This window comes from Conger conger, chromosome 16 (assembly GCF_963514075.1).
Source record: "Conger conger chromosome 16, fConCon1.1, whole genome shotgun sequence".
NCBI lineage: Eukaryota > Metazoa > Chordata > Actinopteri > Anguilliformes > Congridae > Conger > Conger conger.
Window position 1 is genome coordinate 33,485,712 of NC_083775.1, and position 11,589 is coordinate 33,497,300.

The 11,589-nt window shown below is 44.4% G+C and overlaps 1 protein-coding gene across 1 annotated transcript; it reads right to left on the reverse strand.

Annotated features, from left to right (window-relative positions):
- Window positions 1-3,289: 3,289 nt before the first annotated feature.
- LOC133114322 (tripartite motif-containing protein 16-like) lies at window positions 3,290-7,472 on the reverse strand. Its single transcript, XM_061223608.1, has 6 exons — window positions 6,882-7,472; window positions 5,691-5,786; window positions 5,233-5,466; window positions 4,925-5,084; window positions 4,260-4,310; window positions 3,290-3,923 (listed from the first exon to the last, which is right to left on the reverse strand). The coding sequence occupies exons 1-6, from the start codon at window positions 7,470-7,472 to the stop codon at window positions 3,397-3,399; spliced, it is 1,659 nt and encodes a 552-aa protein (XP_061079592.1). The 3' UTR covers window positions 3,290-3,396.
- Between the last annotated feature and the right edge of the window lie 4,117 nt (window positions 7,473-11,589).

Consider the following 11,589-nt stretch of genomic DNA (forward strand, 5'->3'; position numbering starts at 1 on the left):
ACACACAGGGACAGGGACTGAGTTTAGTTTAGTTTCTCTGAAACGCTGTGACAGAGAGAGTGAGAGTGACTTCACACAGTTGCAGGAGGTGTAGTGAGCAGAGGCTGAGCAGAGTAGAGTCAAGCCCTGATATGACAGTTACCCTTTACTGCACACACTGACAGAGACAGCGTTTAGTTTTGTTTCTCTGAAATTGCATGATAGAGAGAGTGGCTTCCTGCCAACAGTTGCAGAAGGTGTGGTGAGCAGAGACTGAGTAGAGTAGGCATTGTAAAGAGAGAGATGTGATCTGTCTAGTCATCCCTGTTCTATCCCTCAGGTTTAGAGATGGACTCAAGCCAGAGTACAAAGACAGTGGGAACTGTAGCAGCACTGAGCTTGCAGTCACTAAGGCATCGCTCTGTCATTCGATGCAGTTGCACACCATTGCCTGGGGATCACACTCCGGTCCTGCAAGATCCAAGTACGGCGGGCCCATGATGAGGGAGAGCCATAATTGGGCCGCTGCTCCGAGGGTGTGGGGAGTGACTCGGCGGGGAGGTTTGGAGGCGTGGTGGTATGGTCAGGAGGAGGCCACAAAACAGAGGAAGAGCCAGATGAGGCACATGTTCTCCCGTGAAATGAGGGCCACCATTGTGGACCATGTAATCAACCATGGTTTTACAATGGCAGAGGGCTGGTTGATGATGTGGGCTGGTCGGTGTCTTCAATTATACAAACATTCAGAAGAGAAAACAGGCGCTCATTCTTCATGCTAATTCAATGCATGTTTGACGTTCATAAAGAAAACATGAATTGTGATGTATTTGTGATTTACAACTGATTCCCCTGCATTGTTGTGTTTTCTGTTTACTCTATTGTACTCTGTTACTGTAAAATTGATTCTCAGCAAGTGAGATTGTTGTCCAGTCTCTTACAAGTGGTGCTTTACATATTTCAGTCTGAAATACTATCCTGAAGAAAGAGAGACTAATTTGAAGTTACTGGAACAAATGCTCTTCCAAAGAAAATGTTCCCTGTCAAAATGGCAGTTTCTCTAACCATTTTGACTGTCTTGATTTCAAACAATGATAAAGGGACTTTTAATTTTGTTTCACTGTATGCATGAAATGTTTTGGCAAATGCTTCTATAAATGTTGTGGGAAATGGTCCAAAGCGATTGCGAAAAACTTGTAAGGAAAAAAACAAACAACATTGGCTACAGCTAAAGGCATTCAATTAGCAGCAATGTGATACATTTTCTCTCTGGCCCTCCATTGATTACAGTGCCTGCCAATCACCTTGCAGGACCTTCACATGGCAGAGATGCAGCTCGCTTGAAGCTAGCACACTCCAGTGGTAACCAGAGGTATTGCAGTTTATTAAGCCTAACTCTCCCCATTGACATTAATTCAAACTATGACTTTACACTGGCAAATTTATGCTATTTTGAACAGTATGTTTAAATTGTAACATTTCTTCGTACTGCACTAACTCTCTTATGTCTCTTTTTTTTCTGAGCCGCACAGAAGGTATACAAATGTTTCATTCCTATTCACTCCTTCCTGTTGTGGTATGCAGTGTGCATGATCTGGTGCCTGTAGGAATCCATGGAAATGATAAGCTGAAGCTGTCTCCAGGTCTTGTTTATCTCGATGGACACTCCTCACTGTTTAACTCTGGGGAGTATACTACAAAGGAAGCTTAACATACCCAAGGTTTCTTAGCATTAGTTGGGTTAGCAAAACCAACAACTGCAACCAGCCTGAACCGGTATCACAAAAGTTTGCGATCAAATGGCTGAGTGACGACATGCTTTGTTAATTAAGCTTTCCCCATAAAAGTGGCAGTATCAGCAGAAATTAGCCAAGCCTACAACAGTACTGATCACTGATATGGAAGGATTTAATGACAGATACACAGACCAAGAAAGAATTATAATTTTAAAAAGGGCAGCTTGTGAACATTTGTTAGTTAATCCCAACAGAGGGCTCCAGAAGTATTGGCACCCTTGATGAAAAAGAAGAATCTTTATTATTTATGTCTGTTTTCATTAAATAATGACATTTCTTTCTGAAAACCATAGGTGCCAAAATTATGGCACCTATAGGTTCAGAAAAAAAATGGAAAAAACATGGAAACATGAGTAAATGTATTTTTGAGTAAATATGAATAAAAGTATATAGTTTGAACATAGCATATAGGTTATTGTCTGTGTTGTTTGTTATCCGCAGCCTTTGTTGTTAGTTTTTATCCAGGGTGCCAATAATTCAGGTATCCGTTTCCCTGTTCATTCTGTGAGCTTGTGTCACTACAATCGCTCCTCTCTCCTCCTTCCTCCTTCCTGGCAATACTCCCCCAACTTGGGCAGAGCTGGATAGGGTTCATCTGGTTTTCAAGTGGCCCGTCTCCTTCTTCAGTGCTTCATGCCAGCGCTAGCCCACCACACCCCAGGAGTGCTTGATGGCAGAACCAGCATCCCAGAACCACAACTCCGCCCTCATCTCATTACATTACATTACATTACAAGGCATTTAGCAGACGCTCTCCTTCTCTTGAGCCCTCCATCTAATTTAAACAATAGGATATGAAATGTAGGCAAGTTTCTTTCACCATAGAAAACCCCCGTAGACAGTGGCTGAGTGAATTCAGTTTTTATTGAAGATTTTTATAAAGAATCAGAAATAACTTGCACAAAAAATATATAGGATACATGTTTTTGGAATTGTAATGATTAATCTAAAGCCACTTCCATTTTGTCCTGAAATCAGCTTCTTACAGTAAAGACAATAACCCCTCCCATTCAGGCCTTCCAACCCCACATTGGTACAAAGACACGTGAACATAAACTACAGAATGACTTTCTGTCAACAGAGTGATTATTACAAAGCATTATAGGTCTTGTGTGGAAGAAGCAGAAATAAAAGCAGAGAATCCCATTTTCCACACCCACATATTTCCTGTCTTATTCCAGCTTTATCTCTGTTCAGTTTCCAATCCATTATTTTTTATCTTTTTCTCCATGTCAGGATGGAGGACTGAATTGAAGGCCTCTTGCAGTCCATTGGGTTCATGAGCGATCAGAATTCGGCTCAGATTTTTATTAAACGGACTGTGCAGGTAATCTTTTTGACAGGAAAAGATGTTCCACCAGTTTTTCACTCTTTAATCATATTATAATCCCCATAATATACAATTTCCCAATTTACAATTTTGCTCAGAACTGTGTAAAATGTGCTCCTCTGACCCCAGTGTGGTAGAGGAGTAGAACTGTGTAAAATGTGCTTCTCTGATCCCAGTGTGTTAGAGGTGTAGAGGTGTGCCCCTCATCAGACCCTCAATCTTTTATGTTTTATTTACTTCTCCTCTCTTTCTCACTGCAGTGTTTTTCTCTCACTCTGGTTACAGCTGGTCTCATCAAAGATCACACAGTTTTACAGAACTTCCCATATAAACCCAGAACCCAGGATAGAGGGGCTGAGTGAATGTGGTCTGGACTCTGTGCAGGAGGGTCATTGTGTCAGAGACGCTGTAGAAGGACAGAGTTCCTGCACTGTGATCCAGGTACACTCCTATTCTGGAGGAGGGGGGAACAGGGATTTCAGTGCAAACATTATTGTGCATGAAAAAGTATTTGGAGCCAGCAGGGTCCAAACTCCAGGACAGGTTATTATATCCCAGACCACAGTCATCACCCTGTCCTTCTTTCCTGCTGATGTGTTTATATGACATTGCTATCCAAACCCAATCCCCACTCCACTCAGCCTCCCAGTAACAGCGTCCAGACAGACCCTCTCTGCACAGGACTTGTGCCGTGCCATCAAATCTCTCTGGATGATCAGGATATGACTGGATCTCTCTCACATGGCTCACCACTCTGTTACCCTCAGACAGACGCAGGTTTTTATACGCTGTGTTGGGGTCCAGTGTGAGCTGAGAGGAATCTGATAGAGGAGAAAGTTTAGATTTAATATGAGGACAGGTAAGGTCTGTCTATAATTCATTATTTTCTCCATACATACTATCAGTGTACAGCATGGTTAAATTTATTTTCCATCTCCACATTCGTGTGCAGTATGCATGTGTGTTCATGATTGTGTCAGAGGACATACACAATGATGGAATAGGAGAAGTTATGATAAATGTTTTTAATGAACGTGTCATGCCTTTCTACTTGTTTTAGGGAGCATTTCAAGTGCAATACCTTATTAAATAGACTGTGTGTGTGTGTGTGTGTGTGTGTGTGTGGGTCAGCTCAGAGTTTCAGAGTGAGCACTCACACTGTAAGAAATCCTCTCTGGTCCTGGGCTCTGCAGTAGGGACGTTTTTCACTGCAGAGACAGAGTGAGAGAAAAATGCACTTCATTGGTTTTGTGTGGAATAAAAGCTGGTTAAAATACAGTACTGTGCAAGAGTCTTAGGCACCTGTATAAAATTCTGTACAGATAAGATTCTTTCAAAATAATTCAATGAACGGTCCTAAATAAACGTACTATACATTTCACATTGCATTTTAGTAATTTGTCAGAATAGTTAAAAACTGAATCAAATCAATGTTTTTTGTGAGCACCCTTCGGCGTTAAAACTGCATCACTTCTCTGAGATAGCCAACGCTGTCCAGCAGTTCTATAAGACAATCAGCAGGGAGGTTGTTCCAAGCATGTTGGAGAACTTGCCACAGTTCTTATGCAGACTTTGATTGGCTCCTTGCTTCTGATCTCAGACAGCCTTGATCACGTTTTTATGTAAAAAGTAGTCAATTGCTTACAGTAACATGTTACTGTTTAAAATTAAATACAAAAAATGTCTCTGTAAAATTAAATCTTTTGGAAAATGATTCTTTGGAAATCTCAAATGTGTTCTTTTATACATATCTATAATAAAGTCTTGGGTGCCTAAGACTTCTGCACAGTACTGTATATTTGTTCATGAAAGTATTTTCAACCTGATTGAGAAATTTTGACCAGTTCCCCCTTGCATATGTCCTTCAGTCGCTCTTTCAGTTCAAAGACAGATTTCCTCACAGCCTCAAAAGACACATGTGGACTGACAGTGATGCTGGGTAAGTCTCCAGGTCCAGGAGGGGCACAGAGAGACTGACAGCGCTACAGACAGACAGACGGACAGAGAACAGTCTCAATATTACATATTGCTGTGCAGATGCCAGGAGCCAATCTTTGTAAATGAGGAATACACATCACCAAGCATGTACAATGTACATAGTGCAGACTGTCAGAGAGCCAGTGATGTTACCTGGAGGAAATGGATGTGGTCCTCTGTGTGTGAAAGCTGCTCCAGCTCAGTATCTCTCCTCCTCAGCTCAGCAATCTCCTGCTCCAGTCGCTCCAGGAGTCCTTCAGCTCGACTCACTTCAGCCTTCTCCTGATCTCTGATCAGCTCTTTCACCTCAGAGCACCTTCTCTCAATAGAGCGGATCATCTCAGTAAAGATCCTCTCATTGTCGTCCACTGCAGCCTGTGCAGAGCGCTGTTAGGAGACACAGAGAGAGAAGGCCTGTACATTTTAACTATGCCTTACACTCAGTTCTTATACCCCAGAGAGCTTGTTCCCCACAGCGTGGCTCAGTGATATTGAGCCCCACAGGGCTGGAACGTGGCCCAACACTGGGGTCCTCACTGACTGACTGGAGGAGAGCCCTGACTGAGCTCCAACATAGTCAGCTGTGGTGTTCTCCTCTGGTCAGTACCCACCTTGACTGACTGCACAGCCTGCCTCAGATCCTGCAGCTCCTTCTCTCTCTCCTGGATTCTCTGCTGGAACTTACTCCGTGTTGCCCCCAGCTGCTTCTGTGGACACATTATTTTTATGTAACATGTTAACACATGTACAGGTACAGTATATCTTGTTTTCAACTACATTATCATATTCCAAATTAAACATTTGGCAAAGTCGGCCTGGCAACAGACAGATACCAACATGGAACCCAGTGAAGTTATGATTACGTTGTATTTTTTCAGTCCTGTGCTTCAGTAACTGATGGTAAGACAGTGGAGAAGGGCTATCACTTAACCCTCCTATTATGTTTTGGGTCAATTTGAATCCATTTATTGTTTGACTCAAAAAAATCAGTTAATCTTGTTTCATATTGATACTACATATTGATTACAACATAATGCTATGCTAAATCCTGTACCGACGGTGCATACAATTGTGTTGCATGGGATTCTCTTGACCCTCTGAAACTATAAAATCTAAGGAATTATACAACCATTATACAATTCATTATAAAATGTAAGAAATTATTGTAATCTCAGATTTCTTTGCCGATGATTCTGGTGGCACTTTCCCATACAGCTGCCAACCTTTCACTTACTGTAGCTTAGGCTCTAAAATATGATGTTTCTCACAGATTTTTCATATTCATGGATAAAAGGCTAGTCATTTCTGAAACAATAAGAAGGCGAAAACCAAAGTGGCAAAGTATTTCTATGCAATAATTGTGTGTTTATCTCAACTGTTGGTCTCAGTTAGACCCCAGACATAAAAACGGTCATAAAATCTAAACATAATTGGAGTGTTAATGTTTAATATTCAACCCTTGTGTTGTCTTCAGGGTCAAAAATGACCTGCCACTATGTTTAACAGCAGAGAAAACCCCCGCAAAGATATTTTTTCAACTTGAAATTTAATTACAAAGTTTGTGATGAGTTTGTGATGACAAAAGGCTTTTTTTCTTGCAAAATTCAATTAAGCTGCGTTTAGTGAAGGCGGCTCATTTTTACCCTTAGGACAAGGGGAGGATACAGAATGTTAAGACTACACAAGGGTTAAATGTAATATTTACTGCACTGATCTCTGCTAGCCCAGTTGGGAGAAGGCTTTGGATGCACAGCTGGAATCAGGAGTGGCGGAACCATGTTGTGTTTCAGTCCAGTCCTTACCTGTTTCTTTGTCCATTCTGCTGCAGCTGAGACTGTATCATGCCCTCTGTGATCATCCATCGTACACAGCAGACAGATACACTGCTGATCGGTACGACAGTAAACTTCCAGCAGTTTATCATGATGAGAGCAGATCTTCTCCTGCAGGTTTCCAGTGGCTTTGACCAGTTTGTGCTTCTTAAAGGCAGGAGATTCATAGTGAGGCTGGAGGTGAGTTTCACAGTAAGAGGCCAGACACCCCAGACAGGATTTAACGGCTTTGTGCTTTCTCCCAGTGCAGGAATCACACGCCACATCTCCAGGTCCAGCATAGCAGTGAGCAGGAGGAACAGCTTGGAGTCCTGTCTTCTTCAGTTTCTCCACCACATCAGCCAGTATGGTGTTTTTTCTTAAAACAGGCCTTGGGAAGAAAGTCTCTCTGCACTGGGGACAGCTATTGGGGCCGGTATGATCATCCTGATCCCAGCAGCCCTTAATACAGCCCAAACAGTAACTATGTCCACAGGGAATAGCCACCGGATTCTTCAGTAGATCCAGACAGATCGAACAGCTGAACTGGTCTTGATCCAGAACACCTGTAGGCTGTGACATTTTACTGCTCAAATGGACAGAGATTAGTTTTAGTTCAAAATCTTTATGAGAAAGAACAGGAAATGTTTCCTGGTTCTGAGCAGAGCCACCACGCTATGACAGTAACCTTGCACTGCACACACTGATAGAGACAGCATTTAGTTTAGTTTCTCTGAAATAGCATGACAAAGAGAGCGGCTTGCTGGCAGTGCCAACAATTGCAGGAGGTGTGGTGTTGGACTGAGGCCAGCCTGAGCAGAGCAGAGACTCATATGATCTGTCTAGTTTGACCTGTTTCTGGCAGGAGGTTTGGTGATGGAGTTCAGCCACAGCAGGGCCACACAGACACCTTTCAAGGGGTATGTGCTTAAAGTGAGAGAAACACCAACCAAACACACCCTTATTTTATGGAATATATATTTACCAAAATTAATGATTGAAAATTAATGACAGCAATAGTAATGAAAATCAGCATTTCCCAAAGGATTTTTGGTAGTGGGAGATTTGAACCCTGTAGGGCGCCCCCCCTTACCCCTGTACTGATCTATTTAAAATGGAGTCACATTCCAATGTTGCAGTAAAATATGGCATCACTATGTCAAATAAAATGGTCTTGATGGTGAATGAAAGTTAACATAACAAACAAGCGAAACATTTCTCGAGCAAACAAAGCAACAAAAAAAAGGTTGAACTTCAAATAGCTAAAATGGTTTAGTAGCAAGGCTCAGTTTACGAGAAGGAAGTGTTTACAGGAATCCGCGGACCACGCCTACTGGTTAAGTAGGCACACCCCTGGACGGCATTACGAATCAGTCCAGTCCAGGATTTTAAAAGTGTGCTTCTGTCCAGAGTAGGTGTCTGAGACTGGGTAACCGTCACGTCATGAGAAAGAGAGCTGTGTGTCAGGCCAGAGGAAAGCGTTTTGATTTATTTTGATCAATTTTGATCAATTTTTTATTCTTGTTTTTTATATTTTCCCAGAACATGTGAGGGGGACAGGCAAATATGTTTTGTTTATTTTTGCTCTCGCTCTCCTCCCTGCTCTGCCTTACAAAATAAAATGACGGTGCAATCCGGAACATTCATATCTCCCTGGGTCCTGCTCTTCAGTCCACCCAGGGGTGTGTTACAGCGTGTGACAGTTTTATAAACAGATTTGATTTGAGTTATTTTCTAGAAGGGGGCATTTCACCTACTGTACGTGAATATCTGGTCTCAACATTCAGCTTAAAACAGTACTGTTACCACTTAATGATTAACAATCAATATAATGACAAAAACAGGCCATTCAGCCCAGCAATGCTCGCCTTTTCCTACCACTAAAGCATACCTACTGCCCAAAGGCTTTGGCGTTGCAGCAAGTAAACCAACTTGTTGTAAGGCCTCAACATCAGAGAGGAGGAAAATGGTGGTCGAGGAGGTGCGCCGTCGGGAGGAGGCTGAAAAAAGCGTGAAGGCCGTCTCTCTTGCCAAGCAGGGACAATGGATGAGGTGGGAAGGCCTGGAGAGGAGAAAGCTCAGTTGGAGGGAGCTCTGGGAAATGGAGGCAAGCAACATCAGCTTCATCATCAGAGCTACCTATGATGTGCTCCCATCTCCAAAAAACCTCCACCAGTGATATAGCGAGGACCCAACCTGTGCTCTCTGCCCAACTCCAGCGACTCTCAAACACATCTTGACCAGTTGTAAGGCCAGCCTCACACATGGCTGCTACACCTGGAGGCACAACCAGGTCCTTAAGAGTCTGGCAGCAGCTCTTGAGAGCAAGAGGAATACCACCAACTCCTTGCCCCTGAGAGCAACCAATTCCATCACGGCACCATCATTCATCCGAGAGGGACAGAAAAAGCCCAACCATCCCCCTACCAAACCAGAAGCTGGACAGCTAGCCATGGGCCGGGATTGGAAGATGCTAGTCGATATAGGCCAGCAACTGATCTTTCCACCTGAGATTGCAGCCACCACCCTTAGGCCAGACTTGGTACTCTGGTTCCCTTCACTGAAGTCTGTTTACATCACAGAGCTCACAGTCCCATGGGAGAATTCAACCGAAGAGGCCTTTGAGCGCAAGAAACTGCACTACACAGAACTGGCAGCAGGCGCTCAACAACGAGGATGGAATGCGAAAGTCTATCCGGTTGAAGTGGGATGCAGAGGTTTTGTGGCTTCTTCCACCATCAGGCTGCTGAAAGACCTTGGAATCCATGGACAGGCTCTGCGACAGACAAGTAGGTCAGTCTCTGAAGCGGCCGAAAGAAGCAGCCAGTGGATATGGATCAGGCTTGCTGGGCTCAAAGAACACCAACATTACCTGCTCACTAATCCCCCCCCACCCCACCCCCCACTAGAGAACCCAGGTCAGAACCCTCCAGGAGGAGAGTGAACAAGGTATGCGGTCAGCTTTAGGCTTGACTCAGCGAAGAGGACGCCCCCTGCCCTGCATAGTCCCGTGGGCTGCGCCATTTAAACAACCAGGCAATTCTCATGATTGGGCATGGGACACAAGCTCAGGCTTGATCACCCTGTAGCTGGCCACCTTTGATGAGGGTGTCTAGTGTTGACAGGCCGAAACACCCCCTGATTCAAAGGTACACTCCTGAGGATGTGTCCCGAAATTTACATCCTTCCCATGTCTGAGATACAGCTCCCACGCCACTCTCAACATCAAGGCAAACCTCATATGAATACCATCCATTGGCACAACGGGCAGTTTACCATCACGTCCCGTGTTTCATGATTCTAGCACGTTATCAAGTCTGTTCTTGAAAATCCCCAGTGTTTCTGCCTCCACGACATGTCCTGGCAAGCTATTCCACATGTCACCCTCTGTGTGAAAACGGAACTTATCCTTTGCTAATGTCTATTTATGTCCCTTGTTCTGCTCCCTTTCCTCATAAGTTTTATCTTTTATATGCATTAAGTGCATAATTTTAACCAGGTTTGCTGGACCTTCCTCTAGACGCGGTAACGTTTGATTTGAAATTGCTCATTTGAAAAGCAGAGGTTAGGGCTTGAGCTAGTTTGTTTGTCTCTATTGCTGTTAATCACTTATACTGGTTGCATACCTGTAGAGTGATTGAATGTTTGTCTTAAATAGCAGTGGAATTTGTCAGTAGATTAGCTTTGATTTGACATTGCTTGTGAGCAATTGTAGGCGATTTAAATAGGCGTGTCAAAGCGACGCTTCGTCCCAGTTTGTGATGTTATGTTTCACTCCATCCCAATCTGCTCTCTCCCTCGAAGCCACCCTCTGCAACGTGGGCCTCCACGGTGTCAGAACCCCTCAAACCTCAGCTACCCCCAGCTGACTTTGCTGTCACAGGGGGACTATGGATCTGCCAGTCTGCCACTCGCCACATGCCTTCCTCCAGTCCCTACAATTCCTCGCCCTAATGGAGACCTGGACAACACCGCCACTCCCGCTGCCCTCTTATCCTCCTTCTCCTTCTCGCACACTCCCCGGCCTTCCGGCCGTGGTGGTGGTACTGGTCTTTTAATTTCCCCCTCATGGAAATTCTCTGTTCTCCCCCTCTCTGACCTGTCCATATCCACTTTTGAATTCCATTCTGTTGCAGTATCCTACCCTACTAACCTTTTCATTGCAGTTATCTATCGTCCTCCACGGCCCCTGGGAAACTTCCTTGATGAGCTAGACACCCTTCTCAGCTCCTTCCCTGAGGATGGCACCCCACTGATTCTCCTTGGAGACTTCAACATCCAACTTGAAGCCTCCCAGGCTGCTGCCTTCCTACCGCTAATCCACTCCTTCGGCCTCTCCCTGCAACACTCTCCTCCAACCCACAAGGCGGGCAATGTCCTAGACCTTGTCTTTGTGAGGAACTGCTCATGCTCCGATTTCACGGTTACCCCTCTGCATACATCTGATCACCACTTCATCTCAGTCTCCCTCCCTCTTCCTCCCCATCCTCCTCCCCCTCCTCCCACCCACACTTCCTCAGCCCGCCGTAACCTCCACTCCCTCTCACCCTCTTCCTTTGCCTCCACTGTCACCGCCTCACTCCCCCCTCTCGAATCCTTCTCCAAACTCCCCACTGACTCTGCATCTGCCTTTCATCTCTCTCCTCCGCCTTTGACTCTCTCTGTCCCCCTGTCTCAAAGCCACCTTGCACATCCCCTC